Source organism: Haemorhous mexicanus, chromosome 4, assembly GCF_027477595.1.
Source record: "Haemorhous mexicanus isolate bHaeMex1 chromosome 4, bHaeMex1.pri, whole genome shotgun sequence".
Taxonomy (NCBI): Eukaryota; Metazoa; Chordata; class Aves; order Passeriformes; family Fringillidae; genus Haemorhous; species Haemorhous mexicanus.
Window position 1 is genome coordinate 20359076 of NC_082344.1, and position 25543 is coordinate 20384618.

The window sequence follows — 25543 nt, forward strand, 5'->3', positions numbered from 1 at the left end:
TGATAACTTGTTAATACACACTGTAAATACAAGTGGTGAATATGTTGGTGTGTTTTCTTCCTTATTTTCTATTTGTTGCCAGCTGCCCCAGTAGCTTCTACCATGGACATTTATTTTATTGCTTTTTTTGATACCCATCACACCGATAAGGTTACCAGAATCCCCAGTTAAACCTCCCTGTGTGAGCCTTCACCAGCACTACAAAAAGGACTTACCTTCACCCAGAGTGCAGAGGTAAATCAGATGCAAATATGGTGTGAACAACTGATTTATATCCCTGCTCTGAACTGCAGTGATGAGGCACAGGGCTTCTTAAAGTTACACCAAAAACTCTGGTCATGTGATGAACTTCTCCTTAAGTCCCCCTTTCCCCAACTTCTTATTTGGTCACTCATGTTTGCTCCCAAACAGCAAGCTGCTCTTTGTTCCCAGGCAGCTGTTTACCCCTCTGTCACTGTCCCCAGTCTAGGCTGACTTCATATCCTCATATCCTTCCCAAATATAAATAACATATCCTTGTTATTTAACAGTGGGGTGCCCTAGAACTTGGTCCCCTGGCCATCAATTCTGTGAAAGCAGTATTGCTTTATTTTTCCCGTGGCATACTTCAGTCATACTTCAGTTTCTCAATCCTGCTACGTTTGGAAGCGACGCAAATCAGGGCTAACCATCCACACATTTACCTTAACATATCTGTTTATCTTCACTCCCCAGCAAAAGGGGTAACAAAACAAAAACAAAAAAACCCATTTGATATACAAAATAAGCTGATGGTAACACAATGCCAAAAATAGCTTATTATGTTAAGTGCAAGGGAGAAAAGCCTTTATATAAAGCTTGATTGCAACAACATCTCAATTTAACAGTTTAAATACAAGACTTGCATTAAAATATTTCTTCAGATACATCTCTTGCTATAAGGTGGTTTTTAAATTTATATACACATATCCAGTTGTAACACTTGACAGTAGTCTCATGAAGCATTCAAAGAGTATAACTTGGTAAGTACACACTGTAGATATGACTGCTTAATGTATGTATGATTTCCTCCTTCAAGGGTTTGTAACATTTTGTTGAGTACTAGCCTCAGACAGGTGACCAGCCACCTGATACAGTATAATACCCCCAAGCCCTTCCTCAAGTCCCACAGCTTATGCTTCCACAGCTCACTGGATCCAGATGGTGTTGCCTCTTTCTGGTCTGCGAGACTCCACTGTCAATTCCCCAAAAGTAGAGAAAAACTGCTCCATTTCCTTCTGCAGCATATCATTCCTCTTCTCTGCATCCTCCTTCGCCCGCTCTGCGTTACGCATTTTGATTTCTACCATTGTGAACTTCTTCCGCTCTTGATCCAGCTCTTCATGCAGGGCCATCATTTCAGTCTCCAGGGTGAGATTCCTCTGCTCCAGGCTGCATGAAGGAAATAAAAGCAGACAGGTCCTGAGCAGCACTCCTCACTCACTCAAGCAGAAACACACACCACCAACAAATTCATGCACATCTTCTCATTTCTAAAGCTTAGACTGAATTTCTGATTGGCGTATCTACAAACCATGGCTTCATCCATGAACTGTTCTCACAGGGCAAACTCTTTGGCAGTTTGTTAAAAAAATACCTTTGTCTCTTTGGTAGCTCATTTAGAAAATGCCTTTGAACAGCAAAAGGCACAGAAGGAAACAGCTCCATCTAATTCGCCAGAATTAGGCTAACTATTCCCTTTACTTCGTGAAGTGTTGACACCCAGCTGCTGCTAGTTGTAGTAGTGTTACCTACAAGGCTGAATAGTGCCCCAAATGCCTTTGTTTCACTGCTAATCTCCTTCCTTCAGCTGACCTGCCTGCCTGCTGTATTTATTTGCCAATATGGACATGCATGTATCTGCAAATATGGCTGTCATGAAGCAAGGTCCTACACCAACCCCAGGCACACCTACAGGCTGGGCAGAGAAGAGCCTGAGACCAGTCCTGCTCAGGACTTGAAAGTGATGGTTGATGAAAAACTCAACATGAGCTGGCCATGTGTGCCCACCGCCCAGAAAGACAGTTGGATCCTGGGCTGCATCCAAAGCAGGGTGGGCAGCAGGGTGAGGGAGGGGATTCTGCCCCTCTGCTCTGCTCTGAGACCCCACCTGGAGTGCTGTGTCCAGCTCTGGTGCCCCCAGCATAAGAAGGACATGGGCCTGTTGGAGCAGGTCCAGAGGAGGCCAGGAAGTTGATAATGGGACTGGGACACCTCCTCTACAATGACAGGCTGAGAAAGTTTGGGCTGTTCAGCCTGGTGAAGAGAAGGTTGTATGGAGATCTCATTGCAGCCTTCCACTATCTGAAGGGGGCCTACAGGGAAGCCAGAGGGACCCTTCATCAGGTATAGTGATAGGACAACAGGGAATGGCTTCAGACTGGGAGAGAGTAGTTTTAGATGAGATGTCTGGAAGACTGGAAGAAATTCTTTACTGTGATGATGCTGAGGCACTGGCACAGCTTACCCAGAGAAGCTGTGGATACCCCATCCCTGGCAGTACTCAAAGCCAGGCTGGATGGGCCTCTGAGCAATTTGGTCTTGTGGGAGGCGTGCCTGCCCACGGCAGGGGGTTGGAACTGGATGACCTTTAAGGTCCATTCCAACCCAAGCCCTCCTATGATGTTAGTGGTACTAAATGCATTCAGCACACATGAAACTGTAAATGAAGTGCTTCACTGCACTGCACACTATGCTGGAAAGAGTGATGCAGGTGAAAGACTGCAACACTCTGTGTGCTGCACTTCGACTGGCAGCTGCTGTTGCCAGCAGCTCTCACACTGTGATCTGACTTGCAGTGCCAGAGGTATCGGTGCATAGAGCTGCTGTGTAACAGAGGTGAGAACAGGAAGTCCTGAACAGCTCGACTGAAGAACCTTCATAACAAAGAGAGCACATTCAGCTCCGCACTGCTGAGTGCATTAATTAATGCTAAGCCCAGACTTTGAGGTTATTCACTGATCTCTACAACCACCCACACCAGCAACCTTGCTCTGTGTGAGAGCAAGGTTGCTGGGGTGGGTAGTTGTAGAGATCAGTGAATAACCTCAAAGTCTTGGCTTAGCATTTATCTCTATCTGTAGATAAAGACACCCTCCTCCCTCCCTTGCCCTCTTTTAACAGGTCTGAGCTCTGAAGGAAAGGCTCAGCAGCGGAGCAAAGACAGGACAATGAGCAGAGGTAACTCCCAGATGCTGCACTTTCTCAAGAGGAATGAGGACTGCAAAGGAGTCCAGCAGTCTCCCCAGTCCCCAAAAACTACAAGTGGAATATGCCACAACATTGCTTTCACTGAAAGGTGACACTCAGTTGCCTTTCTCTCAAGAGTAGGCATGAGATAATGGAAACACTGTGAGAGGCTACTGATTTTGTTAATTAGATTTTATACAGACACTCACAAGGTTCTGGCTTTACTTTTGACACCAACAGGATAACATGTCACAACCATGGCAAACAACTGCTCTGAAAAAAACTCCTCTGGATCACAGTATCACTGAAGCGATGTCAACACTGAAAGATGACAAACCATTGGCAAGCACCTAGTGAGTGACACAGCAGTGACTGCAGCTAGTGAATTCACAAGAGGAGAAATTTGGATTTACTCTGCAAAAAGCAGTCAGATGGTAGAGTGCCAAACCATCTTACCTTTTTATCCTTGTCTCATATTCTAGTTTTTGCTTGGCCATTTCTTGCTTCAAGCTGGACACCAGGCTGTGCAAAGCACTGTGGTTGTTGGTACTGTTGGGCACAAACGTTTCACTGTTATCGCTGCTGCTGGTGGCTCGGCTGCTGTGGCCCCCCACACTCCTCCTGTCACTTTTGTTCTCATAGTCACCCGGGTTAGAGAGCTCTTCATGGGGTGGCCCATCCAGCACAGAGTCTTCGAAGTTACCCGCATAAAAGTCCTGCTCAGGGCAGGTGGTGGTGGATGAGCGACAGGAGTTGGAGTGCTCCGGGAGGGATATTTCACACGAGGACGTGGACCAGGTGGCACTGTCCACACTCTGTTTGTCATCAGAGTTCACCATGGAGAACTGCTGGTGGACATTGTCATAGGTGGAAAGCCTGTTGTGCTGGCCTGACTCGGCCACCGACGGCTCCCTCTGCTTGTTGTCCCTCAGGGTGACGTAGCCATTGGGCGCCCAGCCCGGGCTCCGGCTGCCGAGGCTGTTGCCGTGCCCGTCGGTGCTGGACACGCCCATGCGCACCCCGCCGTTCTGCACGCTGTGGGTGCCCATCTTGGTCACCGGCCCCTTCAGGGACGACGTTCTCCTGGCTTGCAGGGAGCAGTTTGGAACAGCCTGGCTCTTCTCCGGGCCCTCCACAGAGCTGCTGAAGGACCCGTTGGTGACTATGCCGCTACCTTTATTAAAAGCAGGATTTTTTTTCACCATGAGTGGCGGGCTCCTGGTGACATCTGGTTTCTGGATGCTGTTCCTGGGGCTGTTTGTCTTGCTGCCTGGCAGAGCAGTTGGAGACTCACAGTCCATGCTTCCCCTTTGGGGAGACTCGGGTGTGTCCCACGAGCAGCGCCTCACTGCCGTCTCCTTGGTATTGTTGTTCTCTTTGTTCTGCAGCTGCCCTGCAGTGGTTTTCTTTGGAATTTCGTTGTTGTTGTTGCATACCTCAGGTCCCATCTGAGGGTCGACATCCTTGGGAAACAGCTCTTCATGTTTGCTAATCATCACTGACATGAGCTGCTGGACTACTACTGTACCTGAAAGGGGACATCAAGCACGTGGTTGTGAATGGCCTGTTTTATTTAAGGCATAAATACATTTTATCTCCCAGATTCCACAAATACTTAGCAAACATTCAGCTTATACAAACACTGACACAATGCAGCCATCTGTGTAACACCCTGAATGTTTAACAAGGCTGAAGTGCCTCTTGGCTACAGGACCACACCAGCATGATCTCTTCCTTCCACGACACCAAGCCAGCAAGGCCTCACAGACCCCCTTAAAAACAACGGGAATATTTGCAAAGAAGCTGTTACCCTGACAGTAACTTCATCCCATGAAGACCACAGGAGGAGATCATGAGCAGAACACGGTAACATCATCCTAAATGATGGCTTTTCACTTAACATGGTGAATGTTTTAAAACCAAAGTCTCATTCTGGCACAGCACTTACGTCTGATAGTTTAACAGCAAATGGGCAGGCAAGGGATTTGCACTGCTGGAACAGACATTTTAGTCTTCTCAAGCAAAACAGTGCAGTAATGAGACAGAATTAATTTAATATGAATGCATTTAACTACTCCATGGTGGTTTAACACAGCCAAAGAACTATGCCACATTACAGCACACTATGAAAGTAATGCAGGACCACAGCTTGCTGCTTCCTGTAATAGATGGCCACCTCTCCTCTAAAAGAACAGCCCCTTGGTGTGCACACCACTTGACTGCACTGTAATTTACACACTAGCATTTAGAACTGGACTTGGCATGATAAAGATGTGCAACTCTATTTTGCTAAACAGACCCTCATTACGGTTTATTAAGAATATTTCAGGAACAAGGTCAAGGTAGTTATAATAATCACCTCATTTTTAAACTGCTAAAAAGCTTTGAGAGGCATGCTGTGCTTTTCTAATCAATAAATTCCCACTGTGCAAAAGTCATTTCACATCAATTTCTCTATAATACTCTGGATTTTATATCTCACCCTTTTAAAATACATGTACCAAGACTCAATTCAATGTGGGTACTCAGTATCTTTTCTAGCTGTTCTCACTTGTTTGTTTGCTGAGGCAAAATGATACTTTAGAACTAGGCAGCAGGAAAATTCACTTAGCTAATCCCCTGGCACACTTAGCTGCATTCCTTCTTAGAACATTACCTGTTGTGTGCAGAACTTTACTACAAACATTGCTTTGTCCTCAGGCAACTTTTATGACTGCATTTGACAGGAAAAAAATTTCCCTGTGGCTGGAATTCTGAAAGAAATCTCAGCTGAATTGAACAAAACCAAATCCTGATCCCCATCATAAAGATATGATTCCCCAGAGGTGCATGTTTTATTTTGAATGATTATGCAAGAAAAACGCTCTGTATCTTCCAAAAGGCAAAGAGAAATGATGAAGGGTGGCCATGGGCACCAATCAATGTGTAGTCTTTGTTCAAAGTCCCAATACATTTAAATATGTGTAGCCCAATTGCAAATCAGCACTGTCTTATGTCAAATCTTATAGTAATGCTTAGAAGAGGTCATGAATCTATTTAATCAAACCCACTTCTCAAGAGTTAAAAAGGTGTTATGTGTTTTCCCACAGAGAATGTAGTATCCATCCCGTTTCCTGCAACAGACACCATCATTTTAATTCTAGGGCTGTTGAGAAGCAGGCTGGAGAGCTGCTCCAGACAGTATTCACAGATTTCATACATGATTTGGAAATGCCATGTTTCTGTTCACAACAACTCGGTCATTGTCATAAGAATTAAAAAGAAGGAGGAGAAAAAGTAAGGCTTCAGAAAAACAAGTGAATGAACAAAGTATAGAGGGAATTGTATCCGGGAAGAGAAAAAGTATCATACTCACAGGGAAAGTGAAAAATTCCATATAGTATCAAATAAACTAAGAAAACTGCATTTTTTGAATTTTCAGTGTACAGTTTGTGTACAGCCCTAATTTTCGAGAAAGCTGAGCAAATCCTACACATTAAACAAAACATGTTTGATGGTAGAAAAGGCATCATGTACTTCATGCAGAGTTAAACTTACAAAGACTAAGACTAGGAGGAAGTCAGTCATGGGAGGACACTGTCACATCCATGTTTCTGTCTTAATCACAAAAAATGCTACAGATGAACATGGCTGTAAATGAGAGCATGCAATCAATCTGGTAAATTGATTCCTGCTGTTCAGGAAGGCATGCAGTGTACAACTGCCTCGTGGGGGTTCTACATGGGTCACTGCAGTGGGAACCTGAGCTCCTCCTTGTCCTCAAGAACCACAGGTGAAATATTAACTGCACTTAACTCCATGTGCTGAGTAAGAACATGCTATGCTTGCAGGAATTTTTGAGAGAGAAGGTCCATGTTTAGTGAGGCTGCCAAGGCAGAACAATCTCATGCAAAGTCTGTTTGCAATGCTGCATGTTTCAGCACCTTTCACACTAGCTTGCAAGATTTAACCCAAAAGCTCATTCAGGTTGAAAATTTCTGTCTCTATGTAACAGATATATGGAAGTTACTGCACAGACTGGTATGTGCTGGCAATAAACCTAAAGAAATTTCTTCTTTTCTCTTACAAGTTATGTACAGTAAGCTCACCCTCCATGATAGTCAGAGGATCTTCCACTTTGGGACGCAGGATGTTGGGCCCAAAAACTGTAGCCAGGTTTTGTACACTCATTTTGTTTACACCTGAATACGACTGCACTTCATCAAGGAATCTGTGAGGAAGAAAGAGGTCCTTAAACAACATGTAAGGAGGAAGATTAGGGAAAAAAAAAGTCAAATCATGTGTTTGCTTCTTAACATAGTTTAAGTATTGCATTCCAAATGCAAACAAAGCCAGTAACTGCAGTTAGAAATGGGAAAAACAAGGTCCTATCAAGAGAATAGAATACATTCACTTCTACTTTCTTGCACTCCTTGCCTGCTTATGAAAGACAAGTCACAATCTTGATAGAACAAATAACAAATTAGTCATGCAGTAAACCTACCATTTCAGTACCTTCACTTGAGTTCTCCACTCCCCCAAGTGTGAGTAATGTTTTTCCTTCGGGGCACACAGACAGACAGGTCTGTCTGTCAGCTCACACTTATAAATACCATTGTGATAGTCTTGCAAGAACACTTACCTACAGATGTATTTCAGCAGATTGTAATTGACAGCTGGCAGGCTCTTCACTTGCTTCACCAGTTCCTTCAGGCCCTTTAAGAGGTTTAAGGAAAAATAAAGAGTGAGTAGGCACAGTTTTTTAATAATTTATCATAGATTAAAAAAAAAAGTCAGCAATTCCAATTACAAGACAACAGACATGCTACTGAAAGTGCAGCATTAAATACAGGTTATGATCAGGAACAAACAGTTTGTAGAACCCATTTTGGATTATGCTAACATGGATTAACTCAGGAAAAAAATAAAGAAGAAAATAAATATCTTGGTTTCATCATGTCTTTTCTTTTTCTTTCATTCTTTCTTTTTTTGACCAGTGGCTCCATTCCTCCTGCTGATAACAAGGCTAAGCCTTCCAGGAACAGTTCTGGTTTGAACTAGCTGGCATTTCCTACAACAACCTACTTGGTTATTTTACCCAGTTCTGGTCCATAATAGATTATTACTAATAAATAACACCTAATTTAACAGCAATAGTTGAACAGCAACCATCAAGACCCTTCCTCTTACAGTTCAGAATCTAATCCATGAAAATATACATCTCTTCCATGCAAAATGGAAGCTAATGATGTTTACTTGAACTGGATTCAGAGACATGCAATAAATACAGCTAAGGTTATGCTACACACTTTTATTTAGAACTTCCAAAGACCCAGGTGGCAAGAATTTTCATACAAAACCTGCTTCAATTAATAGATGCTCATTTAAATTAGGACAACCCCCAGCTTCTCTCCCCCTGAAAATTGGAACAGCCTTTTATTTCACTTTTCTTGAGTTACCAACTCACCGTTTCTTCCTCCTTGCTGAGCATTTTGGCACAGGAAAGAAAATCTTCATATTTTGCATATGGTACAACTGGTTCTGGGAGCTCCCTTAGGTACAGCTTGAGCAATGAAGCCACAGTGTGCACATCTGTGTTGCTGTTGGGGTGGAATACAAGAAGTCATTAATGTGAATCAGGATGATACTGTGAGACTGACAAGCTAAAACCTGCCACTTTTCCACTGCCACCCCACATTTTACTCATCAGCAATATATACATTTACAAATCCTACCTGTAATCTGGTTTTGTTGGATTTTTTTGTCCTATAAAGAACTCAGGATACCCACAGGCAAATGTCCATCAACTCTACTGATTTATTACCATAAATAATTACACATAAGGCCCTGTTTGCAGAGACAGGTATGGAGGAGATAGATCCTGCCTCTTGTTGACAAGCATCTCCCTTCAGACATGCAAAAATCATCCTAAATGACACTTCATTTTCACCTGAGCTAGAAACAAGGCATTTACACACTGGGAATTTTTCTCCTACTAGAGATGGCCCCAGCCCGCAAAACACACCCAGTGTGTCTCAATTCCATTTTATCACCACATCCTCTGTTACCACTATTCAAGAAGCAGGTTTTAAAGGAAACCATATATACCACAGGCATTTAGTTGAAATCTACCTCCTGGAATTGCAGCTCTTTCCCTGACATTCATCTTTTTCCTACGGGATCCCACTAAACGACTACTGTGCCTTATAGCTGTACTCTTACACTGAAAACCTGGATAAACTTTACACTCAGAACCACAAACCCCTGGGAAATGAGTTTTAGCTCTGTCCTTATTACAGTTTATTACCAAATAAGCTGAGGCACCAAACAGAAAATGTCTGAATGCTTGTAGAACAGGTAACATTACAGGGCCAGCAGTCAAAGGCCTGATAGAACACGTGCTTCCCGCAACTGCATTTGCAGAAATTTAAGGGGTTTTTGGATACAGTTAGTAGGGGCCTCAGCTGTTTATCAGGCACACTAAAAGTAACACAGGGAGAAAGATCACAACCACAAGTTCAGACAATGCAATCACACGTGCTTCAATGTTTCTGTGGTGTGTAAATTACACTCTTGTTAACTTGGCAGTACTTATCTAAAAATAAGTAAGTAGAAATTAGATTTAAGACACAAGTTAGCATGAAGAAATCTCTCTTGAATTATGTCTGGCTCCATCCCTGGGTTTAGCTACTCAGGCATTTATTCAAATCCTTACTGGAATGTTCTACTTGCTTTCCCTGGTTCAGATAAAGAATTGTACTGCAAGCTGCTATCTTTCACCCTAATTTCTGAAAAATCACAGAAGGGGGCACTAAATTTTGCTCATTTCATTAATAAGAAACAGGAAAGGCACACATGCCCACAATGTGCATTATTATGTATTTTCTTTTTCTTAGAAGACTTTGAAGACACACATGGAGTATTTTTTTAAACTCACAGTGTCTCAAAGGGAGCCATTGGTATTTGATGCACTTAAGCTTTGCTAGAGGTATGTTAATCATTATTTTGGAATAATCTGTTAAAACAGTAACGGCTTTTGCTAAGTTAAATCTTAACAGGAATGGTGGGAACAGCCTTAGAGTAATGTGGTATGGTAGGTCAGAAGTAGAGAGATGATAAAGCACTGTATATGTTTTAATGTTCACCACCACCAAACCCCTCAAAATGAATGTGCAGAAAACATTTCTAATGCCAACACGAATAATTCCCAGCCCAAATTCCAAAAAGAGTTTTCTAGAGAAACTCTCTAAAACACTAATGCAAACCCACATTTTTAAAGTTCAAATTTTAATCTCTTGATTGCAACCCTCTGTTGTAGAGTGGCTGGAATTCAAACCAGTGTTTGCCTACCCCCTCCACTTTTTGAATACATATATAACAGATGTGGGGAACTACTAGCATGAAACTAGGTATGATTGTACTCTTTAATGAGATTTCAAATGCTAGAATTGAATTCAGATTTGGCCTCTAACCTTTCTGCTCTAATCTCAACTCAGCATTGATCATCTTTCTGAAGATTTCATTATTACTGCTTTTCTTATTTAAACCAGGAAACTCCTCACACTTTGCTGAAGGACTTAACCATCTCTTTACAGAGTCTATTTGCATAAAACTGGAGAGGTCTTTCCAAAATACAAGAATCAAACAGGTTAAGCAAGGGAAATTACTGAAGAACAATTAGAAGATGGCACACAGGTCTCTCAGTAAGGTGATTCACAGTAACATCTTCCCTTCTTTGTACTGCCAGGATCACGCTCCCTGTAACATGTAAGAATCATTTCACACCAGTCCTTGCTGTGGAATACTTGTTCCTAGAGGGTACAGCAGCTGAAGGATAAAAAAGGCTGAAAAAGGGGACAGAAGCCTTGAAAACTAATGCAATTTCTAAACTTTCTTTTTTGGCATTCAGCTTACCTCTCCCAGTGATAACTGTTAGGTTATCACTGGGAGAGGTAAGCTGAATGCCAAAAATTGTGGGTCTACCATGGAAGAACTGAGGGAGAAATGGTGGGGCAGGATGCTGAGGAGGAAGGAAACTGGGAAGTGTTGCTCTCAAATTAACTTCCTGAAGCATATGCTGTACTTACAAGTATACAGAAAGGTGTTTTATAAGATGGGATTAGAAACCCAGGTCGCAACCAGCAGACAGAGACACATATAAAATATTTCAAACTAATTTTCCGATTCTTATTTTCTACGGCAATACCACGGATTGCCACGAGATGGTGGGGTTGCAAAGTAAGATTTTGGAACGTTTGTTATTTTTTTTCCCTTAATGGTATTGGACCACTTCTTAAGGTTTAATCTATCTGTACAGAAATTACCATACAGATTTGGGCAGCCCAAACAAAAGAAACACAGCCTGCATACACAGACATACTGCTTGCCAAGCTCCTTAAGAACTGGATTTTTAAATTCTGCTTTATCAGCATTTAGGCAAAAGCTAGTAACTTTCTTGAGTGCAACTGAGGGTAAAAAAAGTCAGTATTTTTATAAATAATGTAACTAAAAGACAGTCTCTCAGAATCTGAGACTTGTTTAGACCTTGCAAGGTACTATTATTTGTTTCACCTTTTGCTTGAAATTACAAGGGAAAATTTTAAAATGGCAAACTCCAGTCCTAACGCATCTGTGTTTTGGGTGTTTTAGCCCACAAAGACCACTAAACACTTTTAAGCCACAGAAGACAGCTGTAAGTTTCAAACAAGTGCTGAACTAGAGGACTGGGAGCATTTATTTCCCTTCTTAGTCTACAGTGTTCCATCGACAGTCTAAGTCAAATGACAGCACTTAGATCTCTGCCTTGAGGATAACTGGTGTAGTTTTTAAAACATGGATCTTTGCAGGCCTATGGAGGACCTTTTCCTCATGGACTTTTTTTAGTTACAACTGATTAGCTTAAGACAGGGCAGAATTTCCCCCTTGAGCACTGTCCTTGCCTACATCCCAGAATCATTGCAGCTACAGAAATTTAATGATTATACCTATCACTGTATTTCTTTTGCTATCTGACTGTGTAATATCAAAGTGTTTTATGATTACACGTTCATAATTAACATGATTAGAAGTATTCATTAATTTTTATTAAAACACAGGATGTCAATTCTGGCAGAAAATTCTCTGTTATCTAAATTGGAACAACTCTCATTAACTGAGGCAGACTTTCTCCAAGCGCACAATTACAAGCTTGAAATGGGAATGACGAAGCACAAAGTGGGGAATTTAATGTAACATAAAAAGCAGCAGCAAGCTGAGGAACAGCTATTTGGGCATGTTGTCGTGGGAGGTCTGAGAAAGATGACTTATCTCACCGAAATATTAATACTGCATTCATGGTGGCATTTCCAAAGGAGCATGCCCCTACTCCAGCACTGTTCATGCAGGGGCATGACAAATGCAAACGTGTCCCAGCCTCTCCTTAGTCATCATATTCAAAGCCCCATTCATCTGAACTTTGTCATTAATATCTCCCATGGCGTTGCTGTTTTGACAGCACTTTCCTTTGTGATACCACAGACACCGTGGAAGTGGCTGTCAGACCGATTACACTCCCTGGAGTTTTTCACTGTCTCTACCATAAACAATAAGCCTGAAGCCCAGCAGGTCACCAGAAATCCAGGCACAAGCCTCACACTCAGAGCAGCAGACAGCGTGCTCAGAGAGCTGCAGTCAGCGCTCCAAGCACAAAGCCAACAAGCCCCTCATAAACTCTCCGAGAGGAAGTATTAACAAGGCAAGGTCACATTACAAAAAGAATAATGCCCTGCCAAAAATAGCTCTAGATCATGATGGCACATAAACAGTTTGCATGAAGAACAAACAGTAGGGAACAATAAGCTGGGAGGCCATAATTCCATTTAGGAGTCCTGGTAATAAAACAAAGGAGAACATTACAGTTTGTGTACCAGTTTGACTGATTTTGGGAGACAGGCTTTGGTCCAGAAATTCAAAGGTCAGGTTAACTTAATGTGTTATGTGATTTTTCTTCCTTTATGTGGGTATTTTCAAAGCATTATTCTATATAATTTTCCTACATAATGTAGAGATCTAGTATAAGCAGTTCTGTGCCTCATTTAAGTACCAGATTAAATTCTGCCTACACCTTGTGAAGCATGTATGAAAGCATTTACCAGTCTGGCTCTAGTATAAGTTAACAACTGGTTTCTATTCTTGTTTTTTGGTTTAGACAGAGAAACAAACCAAACCTATCCTGCTCCTTGGTCCTTGTGCTCACCATTTTTACAAAGCATACTACCCTCCACAGTCCACAGGGAATAGTGAAGACTGGCAGACTCTATTTCCAAGTTAGGTACCAACTGCAGTAATTGTAACAGCAGCCAACTTATGCAGGTTTATAAAGGCTTTAAAAACAGCAATGAAGACAGCAATTTAGGACAAGGAAAAAGACAAACTATGGGGAAGGATGTTAAAAATTACTTAAAAAAATACAGATCCTTAAAGAGACACAAGTGCTTTCAGGTACGGTGGGCAGAGGTCTAAGAAACAGCTGGGTTTCCTCTAGGAAAAAGCTCCACTGAGTAGACTGGTAATTATTTGCTCTTGATAGATTGTTCAGAAAAACTGTTAAGTTTCTCCAATATTTTTCAGGGACTGCAAGCATATGTAAAAACATGGAAATCCACAACAAATAACCTACCTGTTCTTGTTTACTGGAAGAGAAAGCCACCGATTTTGCAACGCATTTTTTTCAAGAATGCTCGAAAAAACCACTCTCTCAGACATTGCACATGGTAACAAAATTTCATCCTTTCTTAAAGGTGACCATGGCCCCCTACGAAATCAATGGTCACTGGCAAATTAAACACACAGCTGGCTTTTTTTTTAATAAGAGCTGACAAACGAACCATTTCTGAAACTGAAATTTATGCAAAGTAACTACAAATGTTCATCCACAGCCAGTAAGTAAAAACACTCTGAGGACACCAAACCCAACTAAAAACACAACAGGACACCAATTAAACTAATTTAATGACCCTTGCATCACACTAGATATATCTCCTAATGAGTATTTAATTGCTAAACTAGGTCTTTAAGTTGTGCCATATGCAGTGATTATTTCTGTTAGCTGGTTAGAATAAGGGCTGGAACTGCAGAGGACATGGAAGTGGGTCCAGAGGCATAGCTGATGAGCAGATTGAGAGGATCAGGGAAGAAAGGCTGGAACCAGCAGAAACAAACAGGAATTTTCACAGGCCTGAGGCCATTTGTGTTTGGCAGGAACAAGCTTTTGAGTAAAGACTTCATTTCACATAAAAATGTGGAGTTTAAGGGATTACTGCACTTTGCCAGTAGGAAGGCATATGAAGCCCCTTCTTTGTGGGAAACTATCTGCTTCTAAACAAATTCTTATGTGTAGGCTTGGATGTGAAAAACAAAGAACAATTTTTACAACCAGTGTTTTCTGCTCGCCATCTGCACAGTGCCAATGCAGACTGCAGTCCAAATGAGACAGATCCCATTTCCAGCATTCACCAAAATTTTAAAACATTCTTTTAAAATTTTTCTCTTCCTCTGGAGGAGAAAAAAAATTGTGCAAGCGCTCCTTCTCACCTCATCCTCGTCACTGTCTAATTTTGCTTCAATAATCCCAGTGATTAAATGCCTAGAAACACAGCAGTTTTACATTTTGGATTATTTGGCTACAGTGAATAAGCATTTGCCAGCTATCACATACTACCAACTCAGGTACCCTTCTTCTCAGCTGACTGCAATGGTGACCAGAGCAGTAACGTTTTGTTTCTTTTTTAGAGCAAATCATACCCATAAGTGAATGCATTAGAGATTTTGTTTTGCTATATATGCATTTCTGTGCTTTCCTTCTCTCTTGTGCATGCACACAAATGCTGGCAGGTGAGCTATGTAACTTTTAAACTCTCTGAACCACTGAACTGTGTTCATCAGTAATAGTTATGAAAATCCAAGCCACACACATCAATCACATTAATTTTTTTATTAGTATTTGTTTCAGTGACATTTCAAATATTTTTTCTCCCTGAGCAATCTTATCTCACATGTCATCTGGTAGTAATTGTGATGAACAGCAGATGAAAAGAGGCAATATGGAAAAAAGAAATCCAATTTCTACCCCTCCGAGGTAAAAACTGGAGAACAAATTCTTATGCAATTTTCCTTATGCAGTGCCATATTCTCTGTGCTAATTCCACAGAACAAATGGTCATAATTCACACTGTGTCATTACAAATGTATGATTTGTAAAGGAGATGAGGGACTTTATAAGTTAAACATAAGTCACACAAGAAGAGAGAAGCAAATACCCCAAGGGGGAAGAAAATGGATTCCCTGGAGGGGGCAATTTTACACAGAGGTGGAACTGTATTGGAAATACCAAGGATATTTCAAATAGCAGCAAGCCTGAGTGATTGCCTAATTGCACAGCTAGTTCCTTAAAGCAAATTTCACAATACGTGCAGATACATTCAGAGGGAGTGAGGTATTTATTGATTTTTGCTTCTAAACTGACACACAATTTTGAGGCGCTGTGTTTTTCTTCACACAAAAGGCCTCAGCAGTTTTCAGCTGCAGCAGCTGCACCTCACCTTTCCAACACTGATCACCAAGAAATGATGGTGTTCCCCTTTTTGTTAAGAAGGGGCCTGCGGTGTTGGATGTTTCAGATCAGATCCAGGATTTTCTCAGTCCATGAGATTGAAAATTTCTGAAGGCTTGTTCCATTCTCATACACAATTTTTCAGCAACATCTTATTCCAACCATAGGATCAAGATCAAAATTAAGAAGTGGAGGTTCTTCCCACTATGTTTTTTTATAACTGACTTCAGTATTGGAACACCCAGCTCCTAACTCACATCAGAGCAACCATTTCTCAGATATGTTTTATAGGTTGCAAAAATATGGCTGCATTTTCTTTTGAGTGAAGCTATTCCCTTTCTTGTTTCTAATTTGCTTTAATAGCTCTGGTTGTGCTTGCTCTGTGGTCTTCTCTGCCACGGAGGGGGCAGACAGGAAGGCAAGAGGGGATAAAGAACGACAGGGGCTCCACAGAACCGTGGATAGCAGCTGAACTCTGGGCAAAGAGTAGATCTGTGACACTGAACTCCATCTCCCAACCCCAGCATGGTGAGGTGTGCAACCATCCTAAAAGAGAGATGACATTTTAAAGGAGTACTAACCATGGGCGAATGATCTTACTTTTGGTTTTGTCTTTAATTCTATGTTACATATTTTACTGAATCAGCAATGAAGGCATGAAGAAAAGAAGAATATTTAATAGCAATTTATTACACAAAAATAAAGCCTACACATATATTTCAAGGGTTCTCACGTGTTCTGAAGTGTTTGTCTAATATGCACTTGCACATGGAAAAAAATCTGAGTATGGAAAGTGGCAAACTCCTCAAACACCAGCTCTTTGTGTTACTTCCAACACTGATAACAGCAGCCAGTCTTTCTCCCTGTCAGAGCCAATGACCCAGCACCGCTACGGAAGTGTGACCTGTATTCCATTGTGTTCCATGCCCCAGGAACAAAAATGTCAGCTCTGCTCTAACTGCAAAATCTTTATTACTATTGATGTAAATTAATGGAGAACCTGGGTGGATTTTGCATGATGGGACTTTTGGCTAATAATAACGTGAAATTAATTACAGATTAAACACAGTGGATCTAGAGGTTCACAAGAAAAAGTAAGCATGGATGCCTAATGTATGTGGGCTTTTTCTTTCTCTACAGCACTCTTCATACTGTGGCCACTTTCTAAGAGCTCAGCTCACCAAACAGTCTGCATCAAACCCAGAGCCCATGCTGCTGTTCAGCACAATGAAGTTACCCCGAACCAAGGTCATCACACAGGTACTCTACTGACAAGTACTACTGTGAAATGAACTTCACCTCAAGAGTTTACAAATGAAAACAACAGCTTGGAGGAAAAAAGCAGATGCCCAATGGAAATGACGCAGAGATCATAGCAGAGTTTATGCCTGACTTCTGAACCACTGCTATACCTGAATCGCACCTCTCCAAACTCAAATGTGAAAAAAGTAAACAGGAAAAGCATCCTGTGCAAGACATGGGGACGTACAAGGTCAGTGTTCTATAACTTCTGAGCTTCAGAAACAGAACTGCAGGACCAGCGACTTATAGGCAGCTCCTGCTGCTGTTTCTAATTGCTAGAGTAGAAATTACTTGCATCCTTCACAGCAGTAGCATGTAAAATCTCTTCTCCTTTTCATCTGCTAAAGCTCAGCCAGCATACCTGTTCACGGGGCTCATTAGCCTGTGCTACAGATGTTGCTAGATAACCTTGAAAAAAAATTAGTGTGGCAGAGTCCTGGTCTCATTTGTTTGGAGTAGAATTTGTGCTCTTCCTTCAAGCTGTACCTCTCAGCGGGGTGTTCAGTACATCATCTTCCCATAGTTCAGGATGGCTTGTTTTCTTAAGCATTTCCTCTACAATTATTTGGTTTACAGGCACAGAAAAAATAACCTTTTGTTTCTGCCACTCGCCTACCCTTTGGTAGAGACAGACATTATCTGTAACATTTATCATAATGTCCAAGTAAGGAAATGAAGATGCTTCTTCACCATTTTTAAATAAGTTTCATGGTATTTGAACAGTGAGTGAGCATGCCATAAACATTTATCAGCTAACACAGTCATTTCCCACAGTCCTGTGGCTCCATAAAGCCATTTACTCATCAATTATCCTAACTCACCTTCAAATGAGAAACGAATAAACCTCATAGGAAGACAAGTCACTTTTCCAGATCATTATAAATCCTTAACATTTCTTTTAAACTGAGGGTCAGGACTGAGGAAATTATTGGAGATGAAAGAACATTACAGGTGTCTGCCTTCTGTGCATCTGATGCACAAACTTTCAAGATTCATGAATCTGCACACTTAACAGGAACAGGGAATGGAGGCACCTAAATGATTTCCAGCAATCAGGTTTGAATTATGGCATGTTTTTGCACTAAAAGATCAAGCTACAGTTTCCTTCCTGTTACTTGGATTGCTATCAGACAAAGGTCTCACATAATAAATGCAATCTGCCTCTTCCTCCTAATTCCCATTGGGCCCACAACTGCAGCAAAGCATGCCAACGCCACAGTGGGGGTGTCATGTCACTTATGGATGTCACTTGGGGCACAGGCTGAGGACAACCACTGTTTAACAGTCTCTTCAACTGGAATTTCATGACCATCATACTAATTCTGGTCAGAGCTAAGAAGTCCATGTGGCACTCATAATGCACTGGTTCTATTTCTCTGATTGCACACTCTGGATATGTGACTACTGCAGCCCATGCTGACAGGAAGGCAGTACAAAAATCACAGGAGACTACAATTACTTACAGGAGAGTAAAGTTATACCCAGCTGTGTGAACAGGACCAGGTTTTCCTTGGCCCAGAAATTCTCATTAACTCTGTAAAATTGCATAAATATTGGAACACAAATCAGACCTGGACCCTCAAGACCACATAGGTTTGTTTTTATGGTCAGAATGACTTTTATTAAAAGACCAAAGGCCCAAAGACCAAAATTATAAAGAAATGCATGAAACTATCTTCCCTTCCAGTCAGTTTTATAGGTAACAGAACACACTGAAACTGGTGATATCAGAAATCCTTCTTTTGTGGAACTGACTAAATGCCAGCATCACCACTGCATTTCAAATGACATTAAGATCAAGGCAATCCAGATATTTTTGATTAAGCCAAAACATTAGCAATACTTCTCCTAACCAACTTTTCACAAAAGGAAACTCTCCAGAAACGCTTTGAAATCAGACATCAAAGTCAGAACACAAAAGAAGACATTTCAGAGCAGTAATGGGAAACACACAGAGAAACTTACAAAAACATGTCATTCTATCTGTTGCTGCCATGTGTTTTACAGCACTGTGGGTCAGCCAGCCCAGCACACCGTGCCCTGCCTGGGCTGCAGGGCGTGGGGAACAGCTGCAGGGTTTTACCTGTCAAAAGAAGGCTTTTCTCCACAGTCAAAGGCATCCTGTAGCTCCTTGACGAGATTAGCCTGCCCAGGCAGTCGGAAAAGGCCCTCCTCCTTCAGCCCCCGCTGGCGGATGAAGTCCACGCACTGCTCCACCAGCATGGGAGCCAGGCGGTTCCCATAGCGCTTCTCGTAGCGCACAGTGTCTTCCAGCTTCTGCCCAAAAATACCTGCACCAAAAAGAGAGCTCGGACTCAGCTGAGCATCACAAACACATCTGAGGAGTCCACCCTTCTCTTACAACCCACGCAATGTGCAGGTCATTTAAATGCCTGGACAATTAACCTACTTCTTTCTTAAGAACAGAATGCTCAGTTTCACCATTGACACTCTTCTGGAAATACAGTGCTGACATGTTTTCCAACAATGCACAAAAACATTTGAGCACTTATTTAAATATTTGAACGTTTATTTAAAATAAAACAGGAAATTATTTGCGAGACCACAGGCACAGAAAACATAGAAATAACACAAACAGGATTTTCTGTCATAAAACTTCTGATTCAAATGTGATGCATATCTCCATCTTTTTTGGTTAATGCCTAATTATTAAGTACCTCCTGTATAGTTCCAAAGACATATAAACATTATCTGTACACATGGAGGGAAAAATATTTATAAATATAAATTACAGCATTTTGTTGCTACTAAATGAAATTATTTTGTTCTCCAAATAGACAATGATAAATCCATTACGTATTACCAACTGCATTATCACACCATCTGCTTTAGCAGTAATAAATTTTGTGTACGAAAAGAAGTTCCTGACATGAAAGGTGAAATATGTCATATGAATTGCAGGAAACCTGAATTCGTCCTTAAGCTCAGAAGAAAATGGAGGTTTTTTGACAGAATTAATTTCAACCCTGATCTGAGGGTATCAGTGCTACCACTGGAACGACAGCTACTCTTTACAGCTTATTTTGCCTCTCCTTTCAAAGTACAGAGCAGCACAATAATGTTCAGGCATGTCGTGTGCTGGAAGCTCTCTCCTGAGACCACCACTTGCTGAACAGTAGTGGGGCTGAAGCTAGGCAATTCAATTTCTATACATAGCAAGACAATGAATAGTTCTAAGGCAGTCACGATCAGAAATTAAAGACCAAATGACTACTTCGCTTTTGCAATGACATACACTGTAAAGTATAAAAAAAAGAGGCAGTAAATTGTGCCATTCACTGAGCACACTGTTCCTGCTGGTTTAAAAATATATTCAACAAGTAACACATCGTTGTTTTGGTTTGCTTTTTCTAAAAAAAGCCCAAAATTGAGAAAGACAGCTTTTGCTTTTGACCTAAAAACTTAATTCACCCTGATATTTCAATTCAGATTGAAGCATCCATCCGGGTAACCTTTCATGTTAACATTTTTCCTTTAACAAAAAGGTAACTTACACCTCAGTTGTAGGTAAGACAGCTGCCTTGCAAATGCACAAGGATGTAGGGCAGGTCTCAAGTTACTCATATGGAAAGTCTGAGGTTTGTAGTTAAAAGCAATTATTTTTACTGTAGCAGAGGAAGTAACTGGAGAGAGTAAATGATGTCCTGCTAAGACATCCAGAGAGTCTCTGAGATGCAGAGCAGTGTATTTTGGGATTTCCATGGTACCCACACTTGGGGATGCCAAAACCAGCAGTAGGTAAGGGGAATGAACATCACACAGTCACTCCTTATTACTCCTTTTGTACATGCTGTACAAAACCCAGAGCCCAACAATTACCAGTTAAAGAAGGAATTTTTGCAATTTCAGAGTTAAGCTTAGAAGAACACTGACTGAAGTAGCATCCACAAAGTTTGGGGCCTTGAGGTTGGCAAAGGAGTTAAGTATGCTAAGTTGTTAAGTATGCTAATGTTTTCTTAATTATTGCATACCTTCCTAAACTCCTAAAAACTTACTATGGGGATGGGAGAAGTATTAATTGAATTTGTGTTTCCTGTATTTTTTCAAGTTAAGAATTGCAGCTGGTTGACACAAAGAAAATCCTTCCACTTGCTACACTCTCCTTCTCAAAGGAGTGGAATTAGGGAGGAAGGTCCACTGAAAGTCAGTTGAGGAATCTGTGTGATTATGAGACTCTGGGGATTTCAAAGCTGTTAATATATGAGAAGGCTGCACTTCAGTGCCCCCAGTCTGTCCCTTCTCCCAGCTGAAGAAGCCCCATTTTCTCTGCCTCTCCTCAAAGAGCAAGTGCTCTAGCTCCTCCACCCCTCAAAGTGATCCTTTGCTCAACTCACGTTAGTATTATCTCCACCTCCTGGGTTTGGTGGGTTTTTGTTTGTTAAATGATATAATATCTGGATATGGTCTAAAAAATGTTAAGCAGAAGACATTAATCACTTTCCTCCTTCTGCTAGCTCTGCTTCTGCTGATACTGCCCAGACTGCTGTCAAATCTTCCTTGCTGCCAAGTCCACTGCTGGCTTGTGAACAGCTTACTGTCCCCCAGGACACTGAGGGCCCTTCCCCAGAGCTGTCTCCCTGGGGTTATTTCTTCTTAGGTACAAGACTGGGCCATCCTACTCCAGTTTGCCCTATGAACATACAACCTAAGCATCCTTCCAAGAATGCATGAGATTTCCAGGTTTTAAACACAAGACTCTTTGCCTCTTTTCAAACAAAATATGATAGGATATTCAAATTATACCAGAATGTACATGTAACTACACTTCATGCCCACTGACAGTACAATTAGCAGGAATAAGCTTTCTCCTACTGGTTATACCTTCTTCTCACCATGCTAACTTTATTTAATCAGTAATGTACATATTGCAGCTTCCATTTGTAGGAGAGAGTAAGTTCTTAGACCAGAGTGCTTAGGAACTCTTATTAGTAATGACACTACAGTCAAAATACATCACTTTCTATTAATACATTTTCTGATGCTGCCTTTTTTTTTTTTTGGTTTTGTTTTTGTTGTTCATTTTAAAATTGGTTTTCAAAGCACATCTAATAGATAATGAATAAAATAGAATAAGGGCATTTTGTGCAGTGGGAGCAAAACCCCTTACTATATTAAGTAACCACAACACAAAACGTACTGAAAACAGCTGGGAACCAGAAAGCACTAAGATGTCTGTAACTGGAATTAAACACTATTTTTCAATTTGTTTGGCACTGGAATTAATCTCAGGCAGGCTCGGGTTGGTGTCTAAGTGTAGGCTGGACAAGTTTCGCCAGAGGAAGCATTTCTTCCACCTAACAAACACAGAACACTGCACCAGGCAGCATGTGGCCATGAAATGAATCAGTCGACATAAACCTGCACAAATATTGACTTGAAGTTACAGACTTGCTGATGCCTTATGGCAAAGGCACTCTGTTGCCAGGGGCAGAAGGGACAGAAACATGACAACTCTGCTTCCACATCATGTTGCCAGGGCTTCTACCTGGCTCATCATCCTTCTGGTGTCTCCTGGGTAAGGCATACCTTCTCCCACTGCCCCTCACTAACGCTTTATCCCCTCTCATGCTACAGCTAACTGCTACAGAGATGCTGCAGATGAACAGCCTACAAGCATTAAGAGGTTGACTATTTGGAAGCAAAGGCATTCCTGTGAAAACAGCAGTTCCATAATGTTTGGCAGAGAAAATGATGAACACAATCAGCTGTAATGGGTAACTGCTTGCACCTCCTTTACAAAGAAGAAAGGAAAGGACGGTCAAAGTTATGGATACTAGATTATAACCAAAATCTCTGAGACAATCTCAAATGCTGTTTCTCAAGAGTAAATTTCTACTACAGTAAGTAAACAAGAGTATCTCTGTTGGAGAAGGAAGTAAAAGAGAGCCCTCTTAACTCATGTTCTAATCCAAACTCAAGTGGCTCCTAAATCTCAATGTCTCCAAAATCCAGAAATGCACAGATACACAAGAGCTGACCTGTGGCTTGGTTTATCCTTGGGAGGATTTGTTCCAGAGGAGGAACAAATCAACAAGAAACCATGAGATTCAGAATAGCACTGGTTTGGCTTCCCCACAGCTGGTGGAAGGCAGGGAAATGCACAGGATCCAGTTCTGACCAGTCATTAGATTTAATCAGCAGAACTGCTTTTTCAGAGAGCCCTTGCAGGTCTGTAAAGCTATATCCAATTAAGCCAAGATCACGCATAACATCAAAGAGGAAAATCACATGCTGGTAAAGGGCATGCTGAGCAGTTATTCATTAACTAGAACATTCCCGTGGCAGAAGTTTTGTAAACACTTTGAGAAGCTGGGTTTCCATGCTTAAGCGACACCCAAAACCCTTATGAAAACCACCACAGTGCTGTATGCAAATTCTGCAAGTGTCTTCTCAGGAGCTGTGGAAGCACTGTGGTTATTTTTCATGGTACACAGTCACAGTTAGAGTATGGCTTTAAAATCTAAGAGTGCTATTAGTCAATGATTTCCTCAGCTAACTGAACACAGGCAGGCCTCACATCTAAAGTCCATGGACTTCTGATTCAGGAGGAAAAAAGGAGAAAAATCTAGGTGGCCATTCTGCCCATAAGAATGGCTTGAAATAAGGAATATCTGAAAAAAGGCCACCTGCCACTAGATCCACCACAGCGCACACATTCAGTGAGCCAAAAGGCTTCAGACAGGAAAAGGCACTGAGGGCTGATGCTTTCATAGATGGCCCACAACTGTACATGTGCAGCAAAGGATCAAGGGAGCCTGGTGCTTCCAAAACAAGTTCTGGTTTCATGGGCTGTACTGATCAGAAAGGGTCAGTTAAGGTTAAAGGAACTGATCTCAGCTTAGAATCTGGATGTCAATTTTTGAACAGCTCTTAATTCTTCATGAGTAATTCATTGACAGAAAATAACAGATCAGATGAATGGCTTTCAACAGTGGGGCTGGGAACAAAGGTCCTGCAATAACACAAAGAAGTGGCTGTCATGACCACATAACACCTAGTAAAGAGCTTTTAATCATTATTTTCCATCACCTTTCTGCTCAGATGTTCCCCAGCACTAAGTGATGTTTTGAGTAGATCAAAGACAGGGAGTATTTTCTTCTTCTCTACAGAATTTTGTAATATACAGGAGAGGAAAAACCCCACCAAAACCAGTGGTAGCAGAATTTTGTTCCTGCCTGAATAATTTTCTTCTCTTCAAGAGTTTTCCCAACCCCACAGTCAGTGTGATGCTGGCAGTAGAGAAAGTAAGATAAACTCCCACCCTGGAGTTTAGAACATATGCACACCCCAATAATCCACTTGCAAAAACAACTCTGATACAAGAGCAGAATTAGATACAGGAAAGGAAAGGAGACAATCTTGAAAACATCACCAGGAACTTGTCACAGTTGATCACATCAGAGTCTGCACTATTTCTCTGGTCACAGCCAATGCAACTCCTCCTCCACAACTCTGTCTACTCAAATTTACCACATTATTGAATGTTCTCAACATTGCATGCCTCCTCAGATACTGCTTTCTGCATTGACCCTGCATGTTCTCTGTGGAAGTTCCTGTGCTGGTACTTAAACAGAGAGCATCTGCTTCAAGCTGGAGCTTAAAGATGTTTGGCTCTGTCTCTGTTCAGATGCTGCCCTCTGAGCTTTGACTTCTCCTATGACATGACTCACAAACCCCAAAAGTCTGGCATCTAATTTTTTGGTGCCAACCACAATGGAGCTTTGATCTGCATTTCCAGGAAGGGTTCTATACCTGATATCTTTGGTGAAGATGATGTCATGATTCTCTTATACGTCTTCCCATGACCATCCAATGGTTTTCCCTACTAATTTTATTTTCTGCATCATGTTGCACAGCTTAGATTTAATTGATCTGCTTTATGCAATTAGGGATTAGGTTTACAGAAGGCTAATTTTGCCTTTTTTTATATATAGGTATACAATCTGCAAATGAAGTTGCAATAATTCAGTAAACCAATGAATAACACAAGTGTAGTTAGGCTAATGTGTCAGTGCCACCATAGTCAGGGCTTGACTGAGTCCAGTTAATATCTGTTTATCTTTCTGTTGACTTCATGGGATATGGATCAAGTTAAACACATGCCCCAGCACTCCACAGCTCTGATCTAAGGGCCTTGACAGAAAATGTATATAAGAAAGTAACCAAAACAAATTTTACACAGAGGAAAGCAAATTAGCAGCATCACCTCCATCACTCTGTCCTCTGCCCCAAATGCTGCTACTTCACTTGGGAGTTTTAGACATGGAGAGTTTCTGTATCAGAACATATGGGGGAGAATCAACAGCTGAAGCTCTCCCTGGAGCAGCTAAGGCTGCATCCAGGCACAAAGGCAGCTGTCTGCAAAATTATCAGTTAATCCTTTATTCAACTTCCAAACATTTCTCAAATAGTTAAGGGTATAAAGGAAGCACAGGCAGCTCCAAT

General features: G+C 41.4%; 1 protein-coding gene across 10 annotated transcripts in view; it reads right to left on the reverse strand.

Moving 5' to 3' along the window:
* Nucleotides 1-678: 678 nt before the first annotated feature.
* The window catches only part of ARHGAP24 (Rho GTPase activating protein 24), a 189457-nt gene continuing 164592 nt past the window's right edge, over nucleotides 679-25543 (reverse strand). For 9 of the 10 annotated variants that reach the window (XM_059844015.1, XM_059844016.1, XM_059844014.1 and 6 more), the window contains 6 exons: nucleotides 19161-19368; nucleotides 8654-8786; nucleotides 7829-7902; nucleotides 7296-7417; nucleotides 3664-4735; nucleotides 679-1410 (listed from right to left, as the gene is read on the reverse strand). In XM_059844015.1, coding sequence (XP_059699998.1) covers nucleotides 1167-1410; nucleotides 3664-4735; nucleotides 7296-7417; nucleotides 7829-7902; nucleotides 8654-8786; nucleotides 19161-19368 — 1853 coding nt within the window. In that variant the 3' untranslated portion in view covers nucleotides 679-1166. Of the gene's footprint in view, nucleotides 1411-3663; nucleotides 4736-7295; nucleotides 7418-7828; nucleotides 7903-8653; nucleotides 8787-13843; nucleotides 13985-19160; nucleotides 19369-25543 lie in introns of those variants that run through there. The other variant, XM_059844022.1, reaches the window with a different exon arrangement.